At 42.8% G+C, this 15,347-nt stretch overlaps 1 protein-coding gene across 2 annotated transcripts in view; it reads right to left on the bottom strand.

Moving 5' to 3' along the window:
• The window catches only part of LOC146079849 (uncharacterized), a 90,334-nt gene that overhangs the window by 18,630 nt on the left and 56,357 nt on the right, over positions 1–15,347 (bottom strand). For both annotated transcript variants that reach the window (XM_083186502.1, XM_083186501.1), the window contains exons 2-3: positions 13,873–13,999; positions 2,757–3,461 (exon numbers count right to left, since the gene is read on the bottom strand). In XM_083186502.1, the coding sequence (XP_083042628.1) occupies positions 2,757–3,461; positions 13,873–13,990 (823 nt within the window). In that variant the 5' untranslated portion in view covers positions 13,991–13,999. The remainder of the gene's footprint in view (positions 1–2,756; positions 3,462–13,872; positions 14,000–15,347) is intronic.

The following is a 15,347-nucleotide window of genomic DNA, read 5'->3' on the forward strand; positions in this document are numbered from 1 at the left end:
CCACCAGGCACATTGATCAATTAAGTAGATTCTGACCCTGATTTCTTAAATATCCATCAGTGGGGAGAAACAGTGGGCTCACACTAAATTGGGGTATATTATCCTTTTTAAACCACATTTGTGTTTCATGTGTGTCAATTTGTTTATTGTGTGTCCATACTTCGCTATTTTTTAGTAATAACAATAAAAGTTACATTTTTATTAACCTGAGCTCCAGGTGCATCACACAGTGACATACTCTCTTTCTTCTGTTCCTTATGTCAATCTATGTCCAGTGATTGCACACCCTCTTGTTTTGCATAATATTCAGCATTACACCATTAATGAGGGTCCTCTCCATAAAAAATTACTACCTGATTTTTACTGTGCGACTGTTCTCCCCCAATTCCCCCAGTAGGTCTTCTGAGGGAATTAAGTGCTTGATTCTGGTGGTATGTTTCTCAGATGAAAGAATGAGGATTTGATTGTGGCTGACACCTGATGTTTAAGTGTCAGGCCATTATCCAGTCCATAGATGTTTCAGTGAATGGTTTTTCAGATAATTGGAGGACATTTATGGACTGAAACATCCATTCACTTATTATTGAAAGTTATGTATATCATTCCATATTGAATTTCTTGGTGTTGGTATATATTCACTATTATAGGTAGCGCTTTTGGGTTGTTGAATCTCTTTCTATACAGTATTTTGCATGGTGCATGACAAAACACCATTTTCAATTAACCCGTAGCTGCACATCCTTTTAGCGCTGGAATCCAGAAATATTTTTTTGTATTGAGGCCATTATCCAGGACAACACCAAGATTCCGCACATGATCAGAGTTTTTTTAGTGCTGTGCCCCCCAGCTTAAGACCTGTCAGTTGGCTATGCTGCCGTCTTGTCCTGTGATTTATCATCAGGACTTCTGTTTTATCTGGGTTCAGTCTCAGCCAACTGGCACTCATCCACTCCTGGAGCTCAGCTAGGCAGCCATTTAAGGTTGTTATTGTGTTATCGGTGCCTGGAGCAAAGGACAGGTACAGTTGGGTATCATCTGCATAGCAGTGGTAGACCAGGCCATGGCGTCTGATTATGTCACCAAGTGGAAGCATGTATACCTCATAATGGGCAGACAGCCACCAATTACTAGCCAGTCCACTGATCATCCCCATGGCACCTACTTCTGTCCACCCCTTATCACCCACTCCTAATGGGCTTAGCACCCACCACTCACTAGCCAGACCACTGTTCATCCTCTAAGCACCCACTCCTACTGGGCCTAGCATCCACCACTCACTAGCTAGATCTACTAATACTGGGCATTGCACCAATCCCTTATCATCCAGACCACTGCTCGCCCCCTTAGTACCCACTCCTACTGGGCCGAGGACCAACTTGTAATGAGCTAGCACCCACCACTCACTAGCCAGATTATTGTTCTTCCCCTTAGCACCCACTCCTAATGGGCCTAGCACCCACCATTCTAGCCAGACCACTGCTCACCCCCTTAGCATCCATTCCTACTGAGCCTAGCATCCACCATTTAGTAGCCAGATCTCTGACCATCCCCTTAGAACCTACTCCTACTGAGCCTAGCATCCACTAGCTAGACCTACTAATACTGGGCATTGCACCAATCACTTATCATCCAGACCACTGCTCGCCCCCTTAGCACCCACTTCTACTGGGCCTAGCACCCACCACTCGCTAACCAGGCCACTGCTCATCCCCTTAGCACATACTCCTACTGAGCCTAGCATCCACCACTCACTAGCCAGACCACTGATCATCCCCATAGCACCTACTAATACTGGGCATAGCACCCATCACTTATCATCCAGACCACTGTTCACCCCTTAGCACCCATTCCTACGGGGCTTAGCACCAACTCGTAATGAGCTAACACACACCACTCACTAGCCAGACCACTGTTCATACCTTATAAACCACTCCTACTGGGAATTGCAGCCAAGAACACAACCTAGTACCTTCCCCTTCCATTTTATTTCATATTAACAAATCTGTAATAAGATGTTAGCAGCAAATGTTAACATAATATTCAACGGTCAACATTTTGTATCTGCAAACATTACAGTATCACCATTAGAATTTTGACAATTTCATTGTTAACATTTCAAAGCAGAGCGATAGAACCTTGGTTCTCAGACATTTATCAGCTATGAGTAGAAACCGGATGCCTCGCTGAGCTATTTGGTACCTGGGTACTTATGTAATATCTGGGCTCCCGTTTTTCTTATGAGACCGCCACACTATATAAAATCAACTCCATGCGTAGGAGATAGTAGGGGTATGAAAAAATGGGGTGCATTTAACATGGGAGCCCAGATAATACATAAGTACCGGTACCTGCTATTGTACTGATACCAGAGAAACAAGATCAGTCCCTCATCCAATGGGATGGAAACCAAAGGTGAATCCACTCAGATCTCCGTAGCCCTCAGTGTACTATATACAGTGGAATTCCTATGCTGGATTTTCTGTGAGGGTCCATACATGGCTTTCTATGCTAAGCCGTGTACACACTGCATGATATGCTGTTTAGTCAGGTGAATCAGACTGAGGTATCCCATATAGCGCTCAGTGTGTACGCCCCAATATGCGTGCTCCTGTTCTGTGCTGTACATCAAACCTGGTGATATCAGAACAAGCCCCAGCACTCTCGTGTGTGCCCAGCTTTACACTTTGTCATTCTGCAAAAGTCACCTGTACCATATTTCTTCCTACTAACCTGCTGGAGTGGCTGAGTGCACTTACCTGGGAAGGTATCCTTTGAACATATCTGCTCATCACTCTCAATGACCAGATGAACTCTAGAGTCACACAGAACCGTAGCATCTGAGGCATTAGCCCCCTGGTGAAGGTAGCAGATATCTTCTGTATTTCTTGTGGGCAGAAGCTCGGAACTCCCAATCTCTGTGCGCCAGGCTTTGTACCTTTCTCTCGTACCCTCTTGCACTATAGATGTTTGGCTGCTCTCATGAATGAAGTCCTCCAAGTTTTCTGGAATCATAAATTTCCCTGAAAGTTGAGGAAATGAAGTCTCCTTGGTTAAGGATGCATCTGGATTTGGGGGAATGAAGTGGTTTCCTGGATGCCGATTCATTTCAGAAGCCTCCACACTCATAGAACCTGGACCCTCCTGGAGTAGTGACGCCTCTACTACCTGGATAAAGAAATTGTCCTCAGCACTCTCCTCACTGACAGCCATAAGCGTTGTGGTGTCCTCTCCTGCACTCTCCTCACTGACAGCCATAAGGGTTGTGGTGTCCTCTCCTGCACTCTCCTCACTGACAGCCATAAGGGTTGTGGTGTCCTCTCCTGCACTCTCCTCACTGACAGCCATAAGGGTTGTGGTGTCCTCTCCTGCACTCTCCTCACTGACAGCCATAAGGGTTGTGGTGTCCTCTCCTGCACTCTCCTGGGTTGGCTCCAGCTCTTCTCTCTTTAGGATCATGAAACCTGCCAGATACAAAGAAGTTCTGTATTATTATCTGCAGGACAAATCTCTAAGGTAAAGTAACAAAGGGCCGGGGCCCCATTTCCAATTGTTTGGGTATGCGCATGAGAGAATTGCTCTGAAGTGTTTGCACGGGCAGGGAAGGGGGTGGAAAGGAGTGTTGGTGCAGGGTAACGCCCAGCATTTTATAAGCGTCCCCAGGGAAATGATGTTCTCTCCCATGGCAATGCAGGCGGTTCGATGCCTCCTCGGGTGGCTGCGGCTGATGTTACATAACATCTGCGCCCGCCCCTTTTTGCCCATTGTCCGCAGTGCGCATGCGTGAGCCATCCTTGCTATCATAGCCAGCAAAAAAAGTTTCCTTGGATACGCAGGCAAAGCTGGCTGAGGGAGGGCCACTGATGTCACATGGCCACTGATGTCAGCATAATGCCTCCTCCCCACTGTGTTGGCAGAGTACATGTAGACTTGCTTGATGGCTCTGAACAGGGGAAAATCCATTTAATGGTGATTATGAATGGATTTCCCCATGTGCGCGGCTTTGAAGACATCTACAGGGGACACTGTGGTGGGGCAGCGTTTACTCGATCATTGCAGCCCAACCATCAAGTCGTTTATACTGTATTTATGGAACACTGTTGGAGGACTGGGACAGTAACGGCATAGGATGGACAGGCCCGGAGTCTGTGCAGCAGAAGACGGATGGTTTAAGGGTGGGGGGGAGAACACTGACAGATCTCTCAGAACATTTATGGGATAATGAGCACTATTTTTGGTTGGAGGGGTAGTAGGGGGAAATTTTAATAAAGTGAAGAGCCACCTGCCTGGGGTTGGAATGTGGGTAAGAGTAAATAGCTTTGACAGAGAAGGGGAAAGTGTAGGGAGTAGCTGTAGGTATAGATGGGGATATAAGAAAAGGTGTGTTTGTGTGTGTGTGTATATATGTATATGTGTATATATATATATATATATGTGTGTGTATATATATATATATAAATATATATATGTATATAAAAATAAATAAATGAATAAAATATATAATGGTGAAAATAAAGTTAAATAAAGAATGAAAAAAAAATAATAATAATAAGAATGAAAAATAAATGTAATTGTGGTAACAGAAGAATATACCATGAGTTTACAATGTTTACACTTCTTGTGGAGTATTTTTGTGAAAAGTCTGTGGCCTGGCTCTTACCCTATGTCAAGTGGAGGACAGTGCGGGGTTCTGGTGGCAGTTGAAAGTAAGCCGAGTTCTCTTCTTTCAGTCCGTTCAGCTCCAGTGTGGGGAGGAAGCCGAGGACTGTAGGAAGTGCTGGCGGCAGATGGGGAATAAGCTCCTTTCATGTGCGCCCGGCAATCACCCGGCGGTGACGTCACTCCTTGGCCTCCTCTGATTTTGTTTGTTTGAGTTGTTTTATGAAGTTTCCACCTCTCCAGTTTGCAGTCACTTTCTTGATTATCATACACAGTAATCCTTTTGGATTTTGTTCATGTTCAAGTAGGAAGTGGTTCGAGAGACTGTGGGTTGTGAGGCCTCTTCTGATGTTGTGAGAGGCGTATCTTCAGTTGTCTTTTTGTTTGGCCAATGTATTGTTGGCCGCAAGTGCATTGGAGTAGGTACACCACTGGCTCAGATTCGCATGAGACAAAGTTCTTTATTTGATATTCTTTTTTTGTTACGAATGAGGAGTATGTTTTTATTGGTTTGGTTGATGTAGTGCAGGCATGTTCAAACTGTGGCCCTCCAGCTGTTGTGAAACTACACATCCCAGCATGCCTTGCAATCATTTTAGCATTCCCTAATAGCAAACTGTGGCAAGACATGATGGGACTTGTAGTTTCACAACATCTGGAGGGCCATAGTTTGGACATGCCTGATGTAGTGCCTTGATTTTTGCAGGCCTTGCAAGCCGTTGGTTCTTTCCAGACCTTTGTTTAGCTTTGGTTTTATGAAACTTGAGACTAGTTCTCTACCCTACCCCACAAGCTCGTTGCCTAGGGGTCATTCTCGACTCTGAACGGTCCTTTGTTCCCCACATTCAATCTGTCACCAAATCATGTTACATGCATCTAAAAAACATATCCAAAATACGACCGTATCTCACACAAAACACTACCAAATCTCTTATCCGTGCACTCATTATATCCCGCATTGATTATTGCAATAGTCTCCTAACTGGTCTTCCCAAGAACAGACTCTCACCACTGCAATCCATTCTAAATGCTGCTGCTAGGCTGATCTTCCTAGCAAGACACTCATCGTCTGCTGATCCACTCTGCCAGTCCCTCCATTGGTTGTCTGTATATTACCGTATACAATATAAAACACTTCTACTTGCATATAAAGCTATTAACCATACTGCACCAGCTTATATCTCTGCACTTATCACAAAATATCTCCCATCCCGACCACTCCGCTCTGCACAAGATCTGCGTCTCTCTTCTGCACGGATCACTAGCTCCCATTCACTATTACAGGACTTTCATCGGGCTGCTCCCATCCTATGGAATGCCCTTCCACGCACAATAAGACTCTCCACTAGCCTCCAAACTTTCAAGTGTTCTCTGAAAACTCACCTCTTCAGGCAAGCCTATCATATTTATATACCACACACATAACCCTCTGAGGCACTTATGTATTATATAGCTTCCCTTCTGGGCTTGTAACTTGGTGGGACTGCTATGCTATTACTGGTGCCTGTCCTTGTGTTTCCCTCCTATGTCCCTATAGATAAGCTTGCAGCAGGGCCCTCCTACCCCAAGTCTGTCTGTTGTTACCCAGTTTGTTTTATCTCTGTTTACAATTGTAAAGTGCAATGGAATCTGCTGCGCTATATAAGACACTGTAACGGAATCTGCTGCTATATAAGATACTGTAACGGAATCTGCTGGATCTGCAGGAAGTCTATCAGTCAGTAGAGGTTTGAGATCTTCGTCAAGGTTTATAATGTGCCAGTTTTTTCTAGTATTTTTTCAAATGTCTGATGACTGCTGTTAAACTATGTGATAAACGTGATTTTTTGTTTACGGTTTTGCATCTTGTTTGTCTTGTATTTTATAATGTCTCAACGTTGTGTATTGGTGACTACATTTAATTGGCTTTGTAAGTGATTTTCTTTATATCATTTTTATTATATCATATATCATTTTCTTTATATCATTTTTGTAGGAACTTTCTTGTCATCTCTTGTCTTTGCTTGATGAAGGTTGTCTTTTCTGTGCATTTTCTCTTTAATCTTCTGTATTGTCTCATATGGATATTGTTTATCCAGTTCTTATATTGGTTACTGTGGGTTGGAAGTATGTTGTTTACATCTACTGGTTTTGTGTAGGTTTTTGTGGCAATGTTTGTTCCTTCAATGGTGATTTCTAGGTCTAGAAAAATAGCCTTTTCTTTGGTGGTGGTGAAGTTCAAATTTAATGTGTAATTGTTGAGGTGTTGTTTGAAGTCTCAAAGATCTCAAACCTCTACTGACTGATAGACCTTGTGTTATTTACAAAAAAGCAAGAAACTTGATACAAGAACTAGTCTCAAGTTTCATAAAACCAAAGCTAAACAAGGCACTACATCAACCAAACCAATAAAAACGTACTCATCATTCGTAAAAAACAAACAAAAATCAAATAAAAGACTTTTTCTCGTGAGAATCTGAGGGAGTAGTGTACCTACTCCAATGCCCTTGCAGCCAACAATACATTGGTCAAACAAAAAGACAACTGAAGATACGCCTCTCAGAACATATCTTGCTTATATTTCTAGAATCTTTTATATCATCTCATCTTTTGTTTGTTTGTGGTTTGTTTTTTTATTTATTATTAATAATTTTCAGGTCCACATTCATTCACTTTTTTAAATTTCTTTGTATTTATATTTATTTTTATAGTCCTTACTTTTACTTATTTTCAATTTTACATTTATTGCTATTTTTTAATAATTTCTATATATTTTTTTTTCATATTAATACCTGAGCTATACATTTGGTCAATACCAACTCTAAAGATAGAGCCTTTAAGCCAAAGATGGCACCTCTTTACATGTGTTTCCCACCTAAAAGAGTGACAACTTCAGTTTTCTATAGTAAAGTTTTTACCATATATAAAGGAACAAACAAGCAGCTAAAAATATCTTGAAAAAGTGCGTTAGCACAAAACGCGTTGATTTGCCTACCCTGTGGACCCCCTGTCTCTTCCCTGCCCGCCCGAATTCCAAGCACGAGCAGCGTCCAAGGAGTGATGTCACCACCGGGTGATTGCCGGGCGCACCAAAAGGAGAAGACTTGGCTTATCCCGCATCTGCCGCCAGCACCTCCTACAGTCCTCGGCTTCCTCCCCACACTGGAGCCGAACGGACTGAAAGAAGAGAACGCGGCTTCATTTCAACTGCCACCAGCACCCTGCACTGTCCTCCACTAGAGATAGGGTAAGAGCCAGGCCCTGGACCTTTCAAAAAAATACTCCACAAGAAGTGTAAACATTGTAAACTCATGGTATATTCTTCTGTTACCACAATTTAATTTATTTTTCATTCTTATTCTTATTTTATTTTTATTCTCATTTTTTTATTTTATTTTAATTTTTTATTTAATTTAACTTTATTTTCACCATTATACATTTTATTAAATAGGGATATAGGGGGGAAACACAAGGACAGGCACCAGTAATAGCAGTTACAAGTCCAGAAGTGAAGCTATATAATACATAAGTGCCTCGGAGGGTTATGCATGTAGAACTTAAATATGATAGGCTTGCCTGAAGAGGTGAGTTTTCAGGGAACGCTTGAAAGTTTGGAGATATATATATATATATATATATATGTGTGCAGATGCGGCCCGGCACTCCAACTCACTGGTTCAGTCACCTTGGTACCTTCTGGATCAGAGGTATGGTAGAGTATAGAACAGACAGCGGCACTCATAGGATTTTTCAAAACTGTATTCAACAAAACGTGACCATAAACCAACGTTTCGGGGACTAGCCCCTTTGTCAAGGTGTAGGTAGAACGTTCTACCTACACCTTGACAAAGGGGCTAGTCCCCGAAACGTTGGTTTATGGTCACGTTTTGTTGAATACAGTTTTGAAAAATCCTATGAGTGCCGCTGTCTGTTCTATACTATACTATATATATATATATACACCTTTTCTAATGTCACCATCTATACCTACAGCTACTCCCTACACTTTCCTCTTCTCTGTCAAAACTATTTGCTCTTACCCACATTCCAACCCGAGGCAGATGTCTCTTCACTTTATTAAAATTCCCCCTACTATTCGTACCCAAACGCACTCCGTCTCCACTATGTATGGCCGTATCCGCCCGGAACTAGACCCTGACACAAACCTACCAGCACTCACCAAGTGGGCCTCACAATCCACCTCTCTCGATGCAGAAACCATACTAGACACATTCCAAACTAACCTTAAACTAATCCCAGCCAGCTCATATCAGGAAATGCTTTATAAAAATTTTCACAGAGCTTATCTTTCCCCCAAACGCTGCTACCTGATGGGCACAGCTGAAAGTTCGGACTGCTTCAAATGTCATGCCCCAGAGGCCGACATATATCATTGTTTATGGCAATGCCCATACACACAAACCTTCTGGCACCAGTTACATAACTATGCTACATCCACACTCAAAGTATCGTTCAGATGCACGGATTCTTGGGCCCTATTTGGACATATAGCTGACCAATCTACCATATCCAAAAATGACAAAAAACTAATTGTGCTGCTCTCGGCAGTAGGGAAAAAGGTGCTTCTACAACAATGGATACAACCCTCGCCTCCTACACTAGACATGGCAACATCACAACTCCTTTTCTTATTTACAATGGACTGGCTTGAAACATCACTCCATAAAGAACTCTTAACCCCAAAATCATTTGCCTGTTGGAACAAATTCATTAATACCCTCCCCTCTCACACCAAACAGGCCATCCAAGGTTGCTTCCAAACCACATCTTGGTACTCCCTCCAACTCCTGCAGAATACCCCACCTATTACCTTAAGTTAAACTATAGACATCAGCCGATATATAATCCGAATCTACCCCTCTATTACCTCAATCTTCCATCTATTTCATATCTTTGACCCTTCTTCTCCTCGCCATCATGCAATCACGCTAGTAAGAGAACAGAATGCCAATCAAGAAGAATGATAGACACTCCTATCAACCAATCAGCAACCCGTGAGAGAAACAACCCGGGGCATTTAAACAGACGGGAACTCAAGCAACACACACCTCCTTGAAGAAGGCAATTAGCTGAAACGCGTTGGAGGGAGATCCATACACGCCAGCAAGAACAAGCAACAGAGTGTCATCATCCCCCGCCGCACGTAAGAACAGCGAGCTGAACATCTGATCCGGCTGCCCATCGTGCAGAGAAGACCGCAAGCGTGGAGAGGGTGAGTAGGAGACGGAGAGAACTGTGAGGCAGGAGGTCCCCCCGGGCGGTTAAGCGAGGCGGTGTCGACGGCGGTGCACAGCTGCCCCAAACACCGTACCCCGCTGCCCTTAGTCACCGTAGCTGGCGAGAGAGCGGCGTGTGAGGTACTTAGTGCCACAGCACCCGTGCATCACTGCCGCTGTCCCGCACAGCAGCGGGTCAGACACCGGCACCCTAAGCTGCACCGGTCCCCCCCCCCCTCCGAAAACCCGTTGAAAAATCAACACGGTTTAAAAGGGGTACCCGAAGACTTGTGACATCTTGCAAATCTAGACTACTGTTTGACGGGACGCCGCAAACAAAGTTTAGATATAAACTGAGATCTATTGTACTGCAGTTCATGCAGATTGTTTTGAAATTTGCAATTGGGACATTGAGACTTTTTTCAGGCGTACAGACTGGGAGATAATTACTGCAGTTTGTGCACAGTGGTTGACAACTAGTGCATCCTTTGAAGTATTAAGACCACAGTACTGCATGCCTGTATCTTTCAATACCTTGAAAAAGCTGAAAGTCAGCGAAACGCTTGCGTTGGCTAAACACCTACCATCTGATATGCTTGTTATCCTTAAAATGTTAATATTGTGCAATTAGTGTATTGGGGCGCCACCAGCTCACCCAGGTGTCAATAGACAACACCAGAGGTGAAGCAAGGTACAAACCACCCTACAGGTGTGTTTGGGCTATTATTCTGATCAATAAGGGACAATTTAAATCCCACCTTATATAACTCATTCTACCTACCTGGGCGCTCCCAATAACACACTGAGTAAACCCAGACCATGTGGAACACCATATTGTTCATATAAGACCCTTGAAATTGGTTTTGCTGCTACAAAAGAGATATAACAATAAAATTTATTTTTGCACTCTCCTCTTGTGACCCCCAATCTCATTCATTTTTGTTAAACCACCACTAGGTGGCACCTAAAGATAAAATATTGAGAAGATCACATTTAGGTACTATACTAGGAACTGTTATGGTTAACCACCAGTAGGTGGCACCAGGTTCCTGTCCACCAATAAAGGTGCAAGACAGAACACAGTTTGTCGGTAACCTATACATTTTTTGTGACCTCAATCTTGGTGTAAAAATGAGTTATTAAGGGCTGGTTGATAGGAGGGAGAGCATAAGAAATTCTCATAATAAAAGCAGCTAAGACCCATTCAATAAGGGTACAAACTCTCGTGTGCACAGCACTACATCACTGGCTAAAATCCAACAAGTCATTATCAGATAGGACTCAAGTGTAATTTTAAAACACATATTTTCCTATCTTTGAGCACATAGTGTGTATATGTTTTGTATGTTCTGATTTTAACCTCTATCTTTTCGCTGCATTCCCAAACAAATATATTGTGGGACTATTAACGTTAAAGAATTAAAAGCTATGTTTTATGATTCTATCTTTTCAGTGCGTTCCCCCTAAAAGCAGTTTCTTTTTCCTCTTCTTGTTTAAAATATTGTAAACCTGACTGCTGGGAACAGCACCCCCTCTTACACATATATGAAAATTGGGGTGTCTTTTCCGAAAAATTTGTACAATAACAGGTGTGCAGGCGTGCAAACTAGCTTCCTAGTGGAGCCACAATACGCCATCTTTCAATACCTGACATTATTTTAAGTAAAAAAATTTTGTTACATTAAACATTGTGTCAGATCCATTTGAACTACAATTCAGAGTCATCGGAATTACATACATTTTAACCAAAGATTGAGCGCAGCACTACCCCCCATACTATAGAATTTAACCCTTGGGATACAGTCAGATCCCAAAGTGTTCTTGCAGCTCATCACCCCCAATTTTTTCAGTGCGCAGGTATAACCAAAATCTGTATGCTTCCAAACCACATCTTGGTACTCCCTCCAACTCCTGCAGAATACCCCACCTATTACCTATAGACATCAGCCGATATATAATCCGAATCTACCCCTCTATTACCTCAATCTTCCATCTATTTCATATCTTTGACCCTTCTTCTCCTCGCCACTTGCGAACTTGCTGGATCTCTCCATGGATGGGTCGGTGGTCCGGGACGGCCGCTGGGCAGGCACTTTGATGTAATACTGGTCACCCGCCAGGTTAGGGTAAGACCAGACTGTTTAAGTTTAAATACTTCTAGACTTGTGTTTATATTTAGTTCTTTCTTTCAGTAATGTTATAAGTAGTGAGTTTTGTGGATCACTATATTACTTCAGTGTTATGTCCAATTTAATAGTTGGAGAGCTCAACCCAGTTATATCCGTCGACCGCTCTCGACAAAATATTCATAGTAATATTGTCTTATGTGTAATTGGGAAGTGCTCTGTCCAATAGAAATATAGTGAATTGTTTTAAAAAAAAAAATGTTAAAAGTTGTTTGACCCTCAATATTGATACTGTAATGCCGTCATCCAGGATTGGATGTGCTGTTCTATTATTCTGATATGTGAGGTTCAATAAAAAATATTTGGAAAAAAATTCCCCCTACTAGCCCTCCAACCAAAAATTGCGCTCATTCTTCCATAAATGTACCACTATATATAACTGAGCAATTATCTGTTCTTTAAGATCGCTCAGAACGCTCCTCTCCCCGTGTGTACAAGGGATCGAATGACAGTGTCTGGAAATGAGCCAGTAGTTTGGCCGATAAAGCAGGGAGCGAGCCACACTCACGACAGGCACTTCCCAGAGTAGGCAGGTAGCCGACTTGTCAGCCGTGTTTCAGCTGGAGAGTGGAAAGGAGTTTGCCGTCCGTGACAACATTTGGAGGTAACAGACAATCCGGGTGGGTAGCAGATAGGGTAAAGTGAGCCCCAATTCCAACCTTAAAGGTTGCCTACTCTGGGAAGCCGTATATGAAGTGCCTGTCGTTTGATCAATGGTGATTGTGGCTCGCTCCCTGCTTTATCAAACATCGGCGGCCGGCGAACTTTATATTTCTTTCAAAGTTCATTGTGGATTAAATGTACCTTGGACATAAAGTGGAAACCGATCCTCACTAATATACTCCACGCCACGGCTTTACTGTTCCAATGAAATCCTCAGACAAGCTATTAATCCGGTGTTTGGGTCTAGCTTAGAAATTGACTCATACCTCATGAAATTCTTTATATGAGGAGCTGACATGTTTTATTGTTAATATCATATAGATTTTTTTTAGATCATTAAATATATACAAATCATTATTCTTATTTAGATGTATGGCGCTCTCCATTTATATGTAGATGTACCATTGTGTAAGATTGATGGTTTTTGTAAAAATATTTAACTGCACAGTGTTTATTAGCAATCTCCAGAATGGCTTTTGGGAGCAGCCTTATCACCAATCTCTAGACTAAACCTCTTTTATTATACATACGAAATAGTGGAGCAACACCCCTAATCTTCGCGCCCGATTGTTTTACTTCTACATGCTTCAGAATTTATCAGTGCGGATGGTGTATAAAAAGCAGGAGGGAACGTCAATGGGGTCTTTTTCAAGACTCCCCGCGTGGAGCCCCAGAGTGTCTGTGTCTGTAAACTGAGAAATTTCCTGTAATCCAAATACAGGTTGAGTATCCCCTATCCGAAATGCTCGGGACCACGAGCATTCCGGATAGGGGAATTTTCCGGTTTTTGGAATAAATTTGTGTAGCCATACTTACCTGTCCCCTGAAGGTGTCCGGTGGTCCCTCGGTGTCCGCGCAGTCCCCGGGCGTCCACAGCAGGCCTCCGGCATCTTCTCCTGGTCTCCAGCGGTCCCAGGAATGCATTGCGCGCGCAATGCATTCCTGGGACCGCTGGAGACCCTGGAGAAGATGCCGGAGGCCTGCTGTGGACGCCCTGGGACTTGGTAAGTATGAAAAGAGGGTTAGGGGGGGGTTAAAAAAAAAAAATTCGAATGATTCCAAAAACCACGGTTTTTGGAATAATTCGGATAGGGGATGCACGGATAGGGGATACTCAACCTGTAAATAAATAAAATCTGTAAAAATCTTACCAAGTGAGGAGAACAATTCCGCAGTGTCCTTCATGACCGTCCTGTATAGTTCCCTCTGCCAAGCAGCCAGACCCATCCACTCCTCATCCGAAAATGTCAGCGTGGTATCCTCAAACATGTGCAGAGCCTGATGGAGGCAGAAAGCTATATTATTACATTCTTGCAGAGGGATGGGGAGACTCAGCATTTACTGTATTACTATCTCATTGTCTCACAGGGATGGGGAGACTCAGCATTTACTGTATTACTATATCATTGTCTCACAGGGATGGGGAAACGAAGCATTTACTGTATTACTACTGTATATCATTGTCTCACGGGAATGGGGAGACTCAGCATTTACTGTATTACTATATCATTGTCTCACAGGGATGGGGAGACTCAGCATTTACTGTATTACTATATCATTGTCTCACAGGGATGGGGAGACTCAGCATTTACTGTATTGGTATATCATTGTCTCACAGGGATGGGGAGACTCAGCATTTACTGTATTACTACTGTATATCATTGTCTCACGGGGATGGGGAGACTCAGCATTTACTGTATTACTGTATCATTGTCTCACAGTGATGGGGAGACTCAGCATTTACTGTATTACTGTATTATCACACAGGGACGGGGAGACACAGCATTTACTGTATTACTATATCATTATCACACAGGGATGGGGAGACTCAGCATTTACTGTATTACTATATCATTTTCTCACAGGGATGGGGAGACTCAGCACTTACTGTATTACTATATCATTGTCACACAGGGATGGGGAGACTCAGCATTTACTGTATTGGTATATCATTGTCTCACAGGGATGGGGAGACTCAGCATTTACTGTATTACTGTATCATTGTCTCACAGGGATGAGGAGACTCAGCATTTACTGTATTACTACTGTATATCATTGTCTCACAGGGATGGGGAGACTCAGCATTTACTGTATTACTGTATTATTGTCTCACAGGGATGAGGAGACACAGCATTTACTGTATTACTACTGTATATCATTGTCTCACAGGGATGGGGAGACTCAGCATTTACTGTATTACTACTGTATATCATTGTCTCACAGGGATGGGGAGACTCAGCATTTACTGTATTACTGTATCATTGTCTCACAGTGATGGGGAGACTCAGCATTTACTGTATTACTGTATCATCACACAGGGATGGGGAGACTCAGCAATTACTGTATTACTACTGTATATCATTGTCTCACGGGAATGGGGAGACTCAGCATTTACTGTATTACTGTATCATTGTCTCACGGGGATGGGGAGACTCAGCATGTACTGTATTACTGTATCATTATCACACAGGGATGGGAAGACTCAGCATTTACTGTATTACTGTATCATCACACAGGGACGGGGAGACTCAGCATTTACTGTATTACTGTATCATTGTCTCACGGGGATGGGGAGACTCAGCATGTACTGTATTACTGTATCATTATCACACAGGGACGGGGAGAC

Source organism: Crinia signifera, chromosome 5 (assembly GCF_055691185.1).
Source record: "Crinia signifera chromosome 5, ASM5569118v1, whole genome shotgun sequence".
Lineage (NCBI taxonomy): Eukaryota > Metazoa > Chordata > Amphibia > Anura > Myobatrachidae > Crinia > Crinia signifera.